This window comes from Protobothrops mucrosquamatus, unplaced genomic scaffold (genome assembly GCF_001527695.2).
Source record: "Protobothrops mucrosquamatus isolate PMUCROS unplaced genomic scaffold, P.Mucros_1.0 scaffold2540, whole genome shotgun sequence".
Classification (NCBI taxonomy): Eukaryota; Metazoa; Chordata; class Lepidosauria; order Squamata; family Viperidae; genus Protobothrops; species Protobothrops mucrosquamatus.
This window is the reverse complement of record NW_015388601.1, coordinates 228,496-242,237: the sequence shown is the minus strand read 5'-3', so window position 1 is coordinate 242,237 and position 13,742 is coordinate 228,496. Positions and strand designations below refer to the sequence as shown.

Sequence of the window (13,742 nt, the reverse complement as noted above, 5' to 3'; positions counted from 1 at the left end):
CAGTGGAAGCAGCCTCAGTTGCTGCTTGGAAGGAGCGAGGGGCCACAGCCTTGGCTGAGGTTGCACCTGGCTAGGTGGACCCCGGGTTCTGAGCCAGCTCCAGGAGCGGAAGTGGCCTGAGGGATGCCCGGAGGGCTGCTGGAGGAAGACGGAGACTCCAGAGCTTGTATTAAGGGCCACCTTTTGGCAATAAGGGTGCTGGTCAGGGACCAGATTTTTTATTTTTATGGCTGTTTGAGCTGCACAGAGTTATGTTTCACTAGATGAGTGGCCATATAAGTCTGTTAAATACATAAATAATAAATAAAAACAGATAATAACCTTAACTGTCAATCAGCTGGCACCCACCCTATCCTGCCAAGCTGCCATACGCCAAGAGGCGGGGGCGAAGCAGCTCCCCCCCACCCTGATCTGGCTGGACAGCCGAGGGCTTCCCTTTGGGGCCCTTTGGCCGTTCTTCTCCTGGGTCTTCATTCAGAGGCCTGCTGCCCTGAGACCTGTGGGGCAAGGAGAGCAGGCCCTGAAAGACTTAATAGGAGTTACTGTGCTGTTTCCTGCTCCCTCGGTGGGGCTTCTGGGCTGGGACGAGGCCCTTGACGGGAACAGGAGGGTCTGGGCTGATGCAGGAAATAAAACTCGGGGGCAGGAGAGCCAGGGGGTCCCTGCCAGGCGCCTTCCGGCTTGGGAGCCCTGGCAGCGCCTGTGTCTGGGGGGCCTGGAGAGGCAGCCGGCCCAGGGTGAGGCTCCTTCCAAGCGCCAGGCTGCGGGAGGCGCGTCTGGGGGCATTTTGATCCCCATTGAGGGGGTCTTCCTCTCTTCCGATCCAGGGCCCTTTTCCACCAGAGTGGAATGAACTTAGCCAAGGGAACCAACTGGGAGAAGCTTCTCTGTGCAATTTATTTCCGCATCTCTGATTACAGAGAGATTCTTGGGGTGCTCCAGAGCAGCTCTGCCCGTCCTCTCTGCATGGAGGCTCCACACCGGGCAGGATGCCCAGCTCCCTTCCAAACGGGGCAGGGCTTATGCCGGGGGCACCGCTGGGCCAGACCAGGTTGGGTCCCCAAGCTTACATTGGAGTTTGCCAAGAGAGGCTCCGGGTGTTTGGACTCGGCCCGGTTTATCCCGTTCTGGGCGCGTTGGCCGTCTTCAGGAGCCCAGAGACGTCGCAGAGCCAGCAGCTCCGGCCCCCAAACTCCGAAGGGCCTTTTCCCCTCCCGAGGCCTCCCTCAGGGCCCACGAGGGCAGCGTCGAAACCAGAGCCCGAAGGGGAGGGCGCCAGTGGCCGAGCGGCTGCTCTGGGGATCCCCAACCCAGGGCGTCCAGAGGAGGCTGTGGGCTGCCAGCGGTCCCAGAAGGAGAGGCAGGGGGCAGCCCCCGGGCTTTCAGGCCTCTTCCTGCTCCCTCTCCGGCTCAAGGCGGCCCTTGGTCTCCGGGTGGGTGGGACGGCCTTCGTTTCTCCTCTGTTGTTAGCGTCTCGGTTAGCAGTTGGGTTGTTGGGCTGTTTTGGTCTAACCTCTCCCCCCCCCAGCATGGTAGTTCTCTGGTGACTGGGGGCCAGTTACGTTCCTTCAGCCCAGCCTGCCTCACAGGATCGTCATTGGGGGGGGAAATAAGAGGAGAGCTCCCTATGTGGGTTGCCTCGAGGTCCCGCAGGAAAGCCGGTCAAAAAACCTGCAAGCCACGAATGGGCAGCCGGCCAACCATTTTCCTTCTCGCGTTGGCTCTTCTAGGTCTCCAGCGCCAGTGCCAGGATGAGTGCGGAAGCGAGCGGCAAGCCCCTGAAAGTGGGCGCCCGGGTGGAAGTGATTGGCAAGGGGCACCGTGGGACGGTGGCGTACGTGGGGGCCACCCTCTTTGCCACAGGGAAATGGGTCGGCGTCATCCTGGACGAAGCCAGAGGCAAAAACGATGGGACGGTGCAGGGCAGGAGATACTTCACCTGCGAGGAGAACCACGGCATCTTCGTCAGACAGTCGCAGGTGAGCCTCCCCTCCGCAGGTGTGGCCCCCCGACGTGGGGACAGGCGCTCCACCCCCCAGTCAGGAAGGAAGAGGGTCTGTGGGTGGGCGTGGGGAAACCCCCTTGGGGCTTGGCTGGCTTGGAGGGGCCCGAAGAAGCCACGGGGAGGGGGCTGGGCTGCTTTGACCCTCCGTGCCACGCTCTTCCCCTGCTCTCGGCTGCCGGGAAGCGGTCGCAAAATGACACACTCAGATTTCCCGCAACAAAAGCTTGATGGATGTTTGTTTGATTGATTGATTGATGACATTCTGACATCCAAGCAGGCACGATGTGATGCTTGCTGGGACTCTTAGAATTATTTAGGGTTTTGCTTTTTATGCTGCTTTCGATCCATACGGATTTAACTTTCGCCCAGTGGTTCAGCTATGGCTGGTCCCACGTCAGCCGTGAAAGCTGGCTGGGTGACCGTGGGCCGGCCCCTCCCTCCCTCCCTCCCTCTCTCAGTTCAGCCCACCTCACAGGGTGGTTGTCGTGAGGAGTGTCAGAGGAGGAAGGAGAGTGTTACGTTTGTTTGCCACCTTGAGTTATTTATAAAAAAAAAAATAGTAAAGGTGGGCTATAACTGTTGTAAATAAGTAAAGGTAGCTATCGATCTGGAGGGGAGAAGCGCTGGGCATTAAAACCAAATGACAATATAGAACAGGGGTAGTCAACCTTGGCTCTTTTATGACTCGTGGACTTCAACTCCCAGAATTCCTGAGCCAGCTGTGCTGGCTCAGGAATTCTGGGAGTTGAAGTCCACGAGTCATAAAAGAGCCAAGGTTGACTACCCCGATATAGAACTTTATTTTCAATTCCTTCCTCGGCCGCTGGACCAGCGGTCTGTGGTTTCTCTTTGGCTCCTGCCTCTGCTCCTGGGGCAGCTCAGTCCCAAAGGTCCCAGGGCTCAATGGGGAATCCCCCAGTGGCCCCCAGTCCGTGGCTCAGGGCCCCCGTCCTTTTCTGCCCCTTTGTCCAGAAGGAAGCTAGGCGGCTGCTGGAGACCCCCCAGCTAAGCCTCTGGCGTTTCTCTCCCGGCTCTTTCCCTGCCGGAGCCCCTTCCCAGCCTCAGCCAACACCCTGGCTGGGTCCGCACTCCTCAAGAGGTGATCCCAGCGCTGGAAATTTGGGCATTCGGGCCGGTGCGGATCCCAGAGACCGGAGCAAAGGAGTGGCCGTCTTCGAATCCTTCCGCCCAGCCTTGGCTGCTCCTCCTGTGGGTCTCGGGGGGGCCTCGCTTTCCTTTGCATCTACCCTCTGGGTCCGAGGAACCGTGGCCTGAAATGCGTGGAGGGTGGGGCTGTCGGCTCTGTGAGGTGATGTGCAGGCGCTTCGCCCGGGAGGAATTCACACGGCTACCGAAAGAACTGCAGTCAGTCCCGGGTCAGGAACCAGCGTCTCTCGGACAAAGACTTGCTCCTGCCGTTCTGATCTGAGGGCATCTGCAGGATGGGCCGTTGCCAGGGGCAGGTGGAGACCCAGAGCCTCCCAGTTGGGCCTTGGCTGCCCAGAGGACCCCCGGGGATCTGCCAGGGCCCCAGAGAAAAAGAGCCCGGGTGCCCCCTTCCTACCTCCCCAGTTCCTGCAGCTCACGGAAGACCCAAGGCGTCCCTGAAGCTCTGGCTCGGGACAGGGCCAAGGGCCGTCCTGGGGACCCCGAGCGTGCGGGTGGGCTCAGCGCTGTGCAGGGAAAGCACCGTTTGCTGCCCTGAGGCAGGAAGATGCCGGAAAGAGGACAGAGGTGGGGCCATTTTGTTCACTTCCTTTCCTTTCTCTTTAGATCCAGGTGTTCGAGGATGGCGCAGACACCACCTCCCCAGAAACCCCGGAGGCTTCGGCATCCAGGGTCCCCAAGAGAGGTAGGGTCTCCGGCTTTTCCGGCCTTCTTGGCGCCCGAGGACCTCCCCTGCCTATTCACTGTATATTGGGCACTTGCCATGGAAAATGGCTCTGCTGCCCTAACATATTTATCTGGAAACCCTGGGTGGCCCCCCGTCGTGTGCACCGCCATTCTTGAGCATAATTCCCCTCAGAGTGGTTTACATGGGGGTAAATAAAAGAGGCTGCCATGAAGAGCCCCCACGAAAGGGGGGCAGACTCCTTCCGGGAAGGTGCCCCTTCGCCTCTCTGGGTGGCTGTGCCTTGCCTTCCAAGAGGAGACCCCGCAAAAGTTCTGCCCACAAGGGGCTGCCCTTCACGGGGCTTCCGGCAGGCGGCCGGTGGGGGCATTCCAGAAGCCCCCCCCCAGTGCTCACAGGGGAGAGGCTGAGCAGCTCGATGCCCCTGCTGGCCAGGGCTGGAGGCCGAGGAGAGGCCCTCCACGGATCTGCTGAGTCACAGGGGAGACCGGGATGGCGGAGCTGGGACCCCCGGGGTCCCCCGTGGGGTGATGAAAGCTGGCCCAAGGGAAGGAGAGGGGTCCACGTCAGGCTTGGGAAAGCAGGTGATTTTCAGGTGTGGAGCAGGAGGTGAGGTGGCTGTGAAGGAGGAGGGTGAACAGAGAGGAGCCGGCACGCAAGAAAGATGGCGGCAGGGAAGCAGCATCCAAGCCTTTGATTGTGCAGGAGGTTTGACTTCCTGGAAGCCCCCTCCCCAATCGCTCTCTGCTGGAGGGTTTCCCTGGAAACCGCCACATACAATACAGGCCTCTGCAGGCTTCCTTAGGCGCTGCTCTTCCACAGCTGCCAACAGCTGCTCAGTGGCTCAGACGGCGGGAGAAGCAGAGCTGGATCCCAGAGGCCACGGGCCAGCCCTGCCCGCCTCCTCGGTCACTGTGGGTGCCCCAAGAGGTCAGGGGAAGAGCCCCCTGCCCACGTCCCAGCCAGCCCTGACTCGGAGCCTTGCTGGGCCCTGCAAGGGCCCCACTTCGATTCCGTTGGCGGTTTGGCCTGCATTGGAGGGTGGGGAAACTAATAATCACAATAAATCAAAAGAAATAATAAAAAGTCTGAGTATCAGATGAAACGTTACTAATAGGACAGTGGTGGAACGAAGAGCACCCCAGAACTTTAAGGCACAAACTGACTTGCACACATGTTGGTTTAAGCCTTCCGCCATTCCCGGCCGGGGACCCCAAAGCCCTGTTTCTAAATATGGACGGCACGAAGGGCTGGGGGGTGGGGAGGGGGGGGCGGACTTCCTGCTTCAAACGAGCTCAGAGAATTCCCCAGAAGCTCCTAAAAGGCAGGCTAAAAGGGGGAGTATAGCTTTTTAGGAGGAAATGCATCACCCACCTCCCCCAATAAAATCATTTTTCAAAAATGTGGTTGTTTTGATTTTCCCCTCCAGATTCTTCAGAAGGCCCCAAAGCCAGCAAACTGGTGAGTGGTTCGTTTCTGCCGTATCGTCACTTGATGTCCCCCGATGTTCATTGCAAAGGGAAATTTTGGGGTTTTGCAACTGGGCTCACTGCACGTCGTGGGGAGGGAGGGGGGGGCTGCTTTACCCCAGACACACCCTTGGCCCTGACTCCGTTGTGGCCACCGTGGCCCTGAAAGGCGCCAACTCCGAGGGATCGGCCGCCTCTGCCCGGCGTGCTCAGCTCTAGCGGGGCAGCTGACTCTCCATCAGCCCCCCCGATGGACACGACTGACCGGCTGCCGTGGGAGAATCTGGGAAGTCTGTGCCGCTGCTTGGTTCCCCGTGAGCTCAGGGGGCGGAAGGAGGCCCCTGCCCTGCGTCCCCTGGCAGTCGCTCCCCGACTCCCTGTGCCAGCCAAGGGGCCTGAAGGGCCCTCCCCCTCCCCCCATCCCCCTCTTCAGCCGGGAGGGTTCGTGGGGCCCTGGTAGCCTTCCCTGATTCCAGGGGGACGTAAAAAAACTCTGTCTTTGGAAGTGTTAGACTTTCTCTTTTTTTCTTTTATATTTGTATGGCTTTATCCATCCTTGCAAACGGTCCCCGGGATAAGGCCGAATGGGGTGAAATAGGCAGCTGGCCCCCACCGTCCCCAGGCTCAGCCAGCAGGTCCGGCTCCCCCCGTTCTCTCTCTGGCCATCCAGGGGCCTCTTGTCCTTCTCCTCTCCCTCACCCAGCCAGGCTGCTTCCCTCCATTTAGCCCTGCAGGGATGCAGCTGCTCCTCTTGGCATCCTTCTTCTTCTCTGGAGCTGGTCCTCCTCTCCCCCCCCCCATGACTTCTGCCGCCCCTCCTCGGGGGGGGGGCCTCCTCTCTGCCAACAAGATCCGCTTGGTTCTCTTTGCTCTCTCTGCTCTGGCCGGGCCTCTGCTCCCACTGGGCCCGGATCAGTGGTGCGGAAGGGAAGGGAAGGGCCCTGCTCCCTGCCCAGCCTACGAAGGGCGGAGAAAATGGCCGGGATCCTTAATGCTGGGATCCCTCGGACTGCCACAGGTTGCAGGTCACGGTCAGAGCCAGTCCACATTGGGTCCCTGCCCAGATCGGAGCGCCCCTTCATCATCCCGGGGCAGCCTGTCTCTTCCCCCCCCCCTGAACCCAATCCAGACCCAAAGGGCTCTTGAAGCCTTCCTTTCCACGGCCAGGTCCGCCCCTCCCTCCCCCCTGGAAAGGGTTTCCTTTGGGAAGTGCTCCCAGCCGCCTCTGCAATAGTTCTGCAGTCGCAGAACGCAAAAGGGGCAGCCAGACCATCCCCTCTTTGGGTGGCCTTTGCCTGTGTGAATGTGGCACAGTGGGGACAAACGGAACAACCGGAATATTGCGTAGTCGGTCAGAAAAAAGCGTTTTTCTGAGTCCATACAAGTAAAAAGCTGAAATAATTTCCCACAGAGCGGTCAGGATTTCTGTGGATTGCCTTCGGTGTTCCTCCGTTTGGGGGCAAAATTGGAATTGGAGAAGCTTGGGAAAAGGGAAGGAGAGTTGATGTATTGTAAACAACTCCACAAACACGCAACGCTCTTCCCGTTCTGACTGGATGACTGGATGACGTTGCTCCGCTGGGCTTTGGGTTGTGGTTGGGGGGGGGAGGCATCACATGGCAGCGTCAGTCCGAGGGCACCCCAAGCACTTCTGGCCTTGCTTAGTCCGGGGGAGGCCAGGGGGGCAGCATCACTTCGGAGTCTCCTGTCCGTGGACAAACTGGGGCCTTTCCTTGCCCTACACTCTGCGGCCCGAGAGCTGCCCGGGAATGAAGCAGGCTCCGGCCTCGGCGGTGGTGGGGAATGGGGGTCCCATAAAGGGTGGGTGAGCTGTGACCACTAAAGGGGGCTCTTTCCCTTCTGACCTGGGGCGGGGGGTGGGTGGGGGTGGCCCAGAGGACCCAGCTTTCCACAAAACATCCTCAAAGCTGGAACACCTGGAACATCTTTCCGTTTGGAGCCACTGGTTTGTGAGCCGCCCCCCCCGGACCCCCCACCCCTGATCTAACCTGTCCTTTTGTCCTCTTTCTACTATGCAGCGCGGAGTGAAACCTAAAAAGGTGGTGCCTATTTTTTCTCGTGCGCATGAAACAGTTGTGCAAAAGGCCCCCCTGGTGGCTGTCGTGGCCTCAGCTGCTGCATCCACGCATGCATCCCTCTTGCATGGATGTTCCCGTTAGGGCACCCGAGGGGTCCGACGGGGTCCCTGACCGGCTCAAGGCTTCCTGGAACACCTGGGCACGTCCCCCTCGCCAGCTTAGCGGCTGCCAAATGTCGATCCGACTTACTTTGGGTTTCTGGCTGCCACAAAGAAAGCTGTAAACCCAGGTGCCCCCACCTCCGCCCCCCCCCTGGCTTGGCTGTGAGAGGCCTCAGCAGAGGGGGAAGAGCATCGTCAGCGCCCCTTTGCACTGCTACCCCCCCCGCAGCAGTTTGGGGAGAGCAGCGGCCCCTTCCCCCGCTGGTCTGCCGCTGTGGGGGCCGTGCCCAGAGCTGGGTCTCCAGCAGGGGCAGCTTTTCCGAGGGAGGCAGGGGCTGGCCAAGGGTTATAGCTATGAGGATTGAGATCGTCTCTCCCCCCCCCCCAACTGGGCCCTTTCACTGTCTTCTGGGGCAGGGGTCTCCCAACTGGGCGACTTTAAGGTTTGTGGACTGCCAACTCCCACAATTCGTTGCTGCCTGGGATTTGGGGGTCTTACAAGTTTCCAGGCTGGGAGCCCCTGCGCCGGGATCTCCGTCCACCATTCTGCCCAAGCAGCGGTACGGAGGGAGGGAGGGCTTTCCCCTGCTGGGCTGGGGGCTGGGGGGGGGTTTGGCGTTGTGAAGATGCCACTGGAGGAGAATTGGGCAGAGGGGCCCGAAGCGTCCTTCACACTGCCCAGTAAGAAAAGGAGCCCTTCGGTGGTCCCTGCTCTTGGGAGGCTGCTCTGGGTAGTGCAGGACAAGCAGAGGCTGAGAGCAGCTTGGGCGGGGGGGGGAGGCTGGGCTGCTCAGCCCCCGCCCAGCAGAAAGTCCCAGCACCGTCTCTGAGGTGTGAGCAAAAGCACCCGGCGGGCGAATCCCCCCTCCCCTCTCTCCAGCCGCCCCAAGAGAGGGCCTACCTGTTTCCAGGGGGAGGGGGGTCCTTCCCGGTCCCGAGACACAGCGGGCTACACGAGCTGCAAAGCCCCGAACTCAGCAGTGGGTCGGGGAGAACCGCCGCCTCCTTCCAGATCCGCTTCCCTCCCGCTGCATGTGCCTGAGGCCTCGGCTTGCATGCCTCGCTTGCTTGCGCCCCGCTGCTTGCAGAACCGCCCTCCATCCCTGTGGCTTTGCATGAGGTCCAAACCTGGTCCTGGTTCTGTCGTCGTCCGCCTTGAGGAGTGCCTGGCAGACGCCCCCCCTGCCCCCCCCCAGCGTGCAGTGACGTCTCCCCTGTTTGGCTTCTGGCAACAGGTCTCGGCTTGCCTGACGGCTGGCGGTTGCTGGCGGTTGGTGGAGCGGGAGGGGGTGCCCCTGGGAGTGCACCCCAGGAGGGAAAGCGAGGCTGGGAGGGGCTCCAGGAGTCTTTGTCCTTCGCCTCAGGGCAACCCCCTCCCCCCATGTTACCCAAACCAAGCCCAGTCCAACTTGCCCCTCCAAGGCAGGGGGCCGGGGGCTCTTGGGAGCCGTCTCTCGGCCCAGGCAAGTGGCTGATTGGATTAGTTGGTGCCTCCGGCTGTCTTGTGGGTGACAGATGGCTGTGGGGGGGGGAGAGGCCCCCTCCCTCCCTCCCTCCCTCCTCCTCCCCTTGGCCCTCCCCGTCTGGCCCTGCTGCCATCTGTCTTCCGGTCTGGGAGAGGCGCAGGTGCTGATGGGCTGCCCAGGAGCCCGCAGGGGCCTTGCGAGGCCAAAGTCCGCCACCGCCTCTCCTGCTCCCCAGCCGGCCGGGGTCACCTTTTTCTGGGAGGGTCCTTGGGGGCTTAAGGAAGTCGGGGAGGGGGTGGTGGAGGCCGAAGGGGCGGCCTGTGGAACAGGAGTGTCAAAATGAAGACAGGTGATTTCACAAGGTCACAACTTTGGTGAGAAAACCGACCTCTTGGGCGTTGGGTGGTCTTACAAAACTTCAGCCATTTAATTACGCAAAGGGCTTTCGTCCTCCTTCGCTCCCGCAGTTGCCATCATGAGAGGAGTCACAACCAGACCTGAGGCCGCAGGAAGGCCTGTTTCCAAGCAGGAACCCCGATCTCCCCTTTTGGGGTGCCCCGATCGACCTTGGGGGGCCGGGAAGGGGCCTCCGTCGGGCGCTCAGGTGGTTCCCGCCGGACTCCTCGCTCTGCCCCGTAATTTGCACTGATCGGGTCCCTGGGGAAGAGGCGGGCAAGCCTGGGCAGGGAAAGAGGGCTGTTTTTTCCTCCTGGCCCTTCCCGGCAGACCAGAGCCATTCGCCAGGAGGGGGGAGGGCGGGGGGGCTCTCTAAGAAGGAACTGCTTTGGAGTAGACAGGCAGAGGGCCTGGACAATGGCTTGCCCTGTCTGTTGGGTGTCTCCTCCCCCAGCTTCCCCCCCCTCTAGTGTGGAATAATGTGTCATCCCCCCCCCCGCTGCATATAATGGGCCTTGTTTCCAAGCAGCCGGCCTCTCTGGGGAGGGGCCTCCGTGGGGCCTGGCTTGCCAGCTCAGCCTCGGTGGCGGCTGCGGCTGCTGCTCCAACGGCCGCCCTGCGGGTCAGTCCTGGCTGCGCCCGCCTGGGCCGATTCCCAGGGGAATCCCACTCTCTTTCCCGTTTTATTGTTCCTAAGGTAGACCCCAGTTCATCTGAGTTTTCTTTCTTCTGTAGAAATGTGGGCTGGGAGGACTAAACTAAACTAAACTAAACTAAAGTTTAGGCCACCCAGAGCGCGGAAGCTGTGCGCAGGAGTGCCCAGTCCAGGGCCACGTTTCCTCCCGGGGGAAGGAAGGAGGGGAGGCTGCTGCCAGTCAGACCAAGCACCACCCACGGCTTTAATTGTGGCTCCTGAAAGATCTCTGGGGGCGCAGGCAGTCCCCGACTTACAACAGCTCATTTAGTGACCGTTCCAAGTTACAACATCACCGGAAAAAGTGACTTGTGAACGTTTTTCACACTCACGGCCCTCGCCTCACCCCCAGGGTCACGTGATCAAAATTCAGACACTTGGCAACTGACTCATATTTATGACGGTCGCAGCGTCCGGGGGAGGGGTGTCACGTGATCCCCTTTCAGACCTTCTAACAAGCCAAGTCAGCGGGGGGAGCCAGATCCACTTAACAACCAGGTCTCTAACTTAACAACTGGAGTCATTCACTTGTGGCAAGAAAGGTCATAAAATGGGCCAAAGCCCAGTTACAGTAACAAATGTCTTGCTTAGCAACATAAATTTGGGGCTGAATTGTGGCTGTGGGTCAAGGACTGCCTGTTCTCTGCAAGCATTTTTATTTGGGCAGCAAAATTGGAGAGGACGTTCCCTTTTTAGTTTCAGCCCAATGGCCAGTCTTTCGTATCTTGGGGCTGAGGAGATACGCCTGAAAGCGCCAAGGGGTGTTTGGGGAAGGGGCTTATGGGAAAGTCCCCCCCCCCGTTTCTCCTGGTCCAGCCCTGCAGTGGGTCCCCTTCGGAGACGCCCAGTTTGGCACCCGTACCGAAAGCTGCTGGTCTCGGGGAGGGGGCCTCGGGGGTGAAACCCGGAGGGTGCCCTCTCTGCGGCCCCTGCCAGCTTGTTTCCTGTTGGAGGACTCTGCAGGGGCCCTGAAGGCGGCAGGAGCTGCCAGGCCAAGACCTTGGGCAGCTGGGACTTCAGTTTGTTGGACGGGGGGGTGTCTCTTCTTTTGGGGCGAACACGCCAGAGGTTCGGCACGGAGCAGCCCCTGAGGCTCCTGGGCCTGGCGCTTGTGGCGCCTCTCAATCCCTGTCAGTCTGCTTGGCCTTGTTGATGTGCTCCGTGGGTTCCCTGGCCCTCCCCCAAAGCAGCCCCCTCCTCAGCCTGTTTCCCGCCGTGCAAAGAGCCGGAACAGGTTACCCCCTCTGGCCTGGGTGACGCGTGGGGCAGCGTGAGCCTGCATCTGAAAGCTGTGCCCCCCCCCGTGAAAGGTGGGCTTCCCAGAGGAAGGAAGAGTGGGAGGGGGGCAAAGTGGCCACATGCCACGATCTTTGGAGTTTTCCACTGGCCCTTGATATTCTACCAAGAGCTAGTTACTACTCCAGGTAGAAACAAAGACATTGGCCCCCCAACAGCTAATAGGGGGGCTCCTGAGGGGCATCGTTGCAAGCCTGGCAATCCTTCTCCTTCCCAGAATGCCAGGCTCTCGCCTGGGGGGGGACCCCACTAGAAACCCCCCCCCCACAGCCCCACTGCAGCCTCGGACGGAGATGTCACACGTGTGATGGGGAAGAAGGATAACCCTGGGGGCATTTTTGCCCCCACCCTGCAAGGAAGGAGGCTCCTTTGAGCCTCTGGAGGGAGTCCTGTGGGGAGGGGGAGGGGGGGAGGGAGACAGCCAAGCTCCAGGTGCACATCCCCCTCCCCCCCCCGTCCTCCTCCTCCTCCTCCTCTCTGGGGAAAGGCGCCTGGCCCATCTCTGGTGCAGCGGCCGCTGCTGCCACCACCACCACCGCAGCTCTGGAGCCAGGAGCCGCCTGCAAGGCCGGGGAGGGGAGGGGAGGGGAGGGCTCTGGTGTGGTGATGTAATCAGCATCCAGGGCGGTGGTTGGAGGCTGCCAGTGGAGGGGATGTGCCGCCCGCCCCCCTCCCCTCCCCCCCCACCCCGCCCGTGGCTCTGGCTGCTGCTCGGATGCTGCCCGGCTGTCCAGCCCCAGGAACCAGTCTGGGATCCAGGAGGCTCCGGAAGCGAGACGGGGCTGCAGCCATTTGCAGCAGGCTCTCCGGGAGGGGCTCTGGTGTTGTGACTGACTGAATGGTTTAATCTTCTGTCTGCTTCTCTTCTCCCTTCTTCTCTCCTCTCCTCTCCTCTGTCTGCTCCTTCCTTCCCTTCTGCAACCATGAAACAGGCTGCCACCACACGGAAGGTACAGTCTAAGGCGGGCGGCTGCTGCTGCTGCTGCGCCTTCTGCCTGGCATGGCTGGGGCTGGGGGGGGCAGGGGGGAGGAAGCGGGAACGGAGGCGGTGTGGAGGGGGGAATGCTTCACTCCGAGGCTCCCGGTCGCATTTCGTTGCCTGTCCTCCTTCGCGTAGGAGTTGGTGCCCTCCTCCTCCTCCTGCTCCTGTTGTTGCCCGCAGCAGCGGGCAGGGCAGTGGTGCGGCTGCCAAGGCCAGGGTGGGCACGAGTGGGCCCATCCCGGGAAAGCTGCCTGCGAATTGCCCTCTCTCTCTCTCTCTTCTCAGGCTTCCCCATCAGCCATTTTCCTTCCTATTTCTTCAGCCAGTTGCCGGTCTCTGCTGGGGGGCGCTTTCTTTCTTCCAAGAGGCCGCTGGCTTTACGACCGGCCCGTTGGGCCTCCAGGTCCAGCCCCAGTTGCAGATCCAGCGGGTGGGCTTGAGGTCCAGGGGCGAGAAGGGGCAAGCTCTTCCTTGCAGGACCTCGGCTAAATACCCGGGGTGGTGCCTGTGGCTGCTCCTGCCTGACCCTGCCCTGCTCAGAGCTTCGGAAGTGCCTTTTCTGCTCTCCCAGGAGGTGGACCACGAGGGATGGACTTCCACTGGGGAGGAAAAGTTACAAACAGGGCCCCGAATGGTTGGGTCGGGTCGGATGGCAGCAACCTTAAGAGGCAGAGATCGGTTCAGCCAGAGGAAGGGAGCACAGATGCTGGGCTTAGCTTAGCTTAGCCGTAACGTTTGAAAGGGATCTCGAGGAGGATCACGTTTGTTTCCAGTATGCGCATCTTGCAGGTTTCACAGGAACCTTAAAATCAGAGCGTTGGAAGGGACTTAAAATTCATCTAATCCACTCCCTTGCTCAGCTAGTGCATTTTGGATGGATGCCCTTCACTCTCTCTTTGAAGGTTTTTAACCTCAGATCTTATTGATATTATGGCTGCTGTTAGCTTGCTTTTTCGTCCCAAAAGGCTGGTGCTGAGAGAGTGCCTGGCTAGGGACAAAAAACTCTTGGTCTGGGAACTGATTCTGTGTGTCCTTCAGTTAAGGAAAGTTTATGTCTGGGAACGTCTCTGAGGGTTTAGGAAACTTAGCTTTTGTGGTGGAGAAACATCTGCACGCTCAAAGTCATCCCTCGACATTAGGCTTTCGGTGAACAGTTGCTGGCTAGAAAGTGAGCAAATGCAGGTTGCCCACATCTAAACAGTTCATCAGTGGAACAGCTTTGCCTCCAGAAGTTGTGGGTGCTCCAGCATTGGAAGTTTTTAAGAAGAGATTGGACAACCATTTGTCTGAAATGGTATAGGGTTTCCTGCCTGAGCAGGGGGTTGATGACCTCCAAGGTCCCTTCCAACTCTGTTATTCCGCTACCTGCACCTTGCTCTCAT

The 13,742-nt window shown here is 60.2% G+C and overlaps 1 protein-coding gene across 2 annotated transcripts in view; it reads left to right on the top strand.

Annotated features, from left to right (window-relative positions):
• The first annotated feature begins 1,736 nt into the window (after positions 1–1,736).
• Positions 1,737–13,742, top strand: part of DCTN1 (dynactin subunit 1) — a 38,474-nt gene continuing 26,468 nt past the window's right edge. Inside the window, exons 1-3 of one of the 2 annotated variants that reach the window (XM_015825201.1) lie at positions 1,737–1,979; positions 3,779–3,857; positions 5,287–5,318. In XM_015825201.1, coding sequence (XP_015680687.1) covers positions 1,752–1,979; positions 3,779–3,857; positions 5,287–5,318 — 339 coding nt within the window. In that variant the 5' untranslated portion in view covers positions 1,737–1,751. The remainder of the gene's footprint in view (positions 1,980–3,778; positions 3,858–5,286; positions 5,319–13,742) is intronic. The other variant, XM_015825202.1, reaches the window with a different exon arrangement.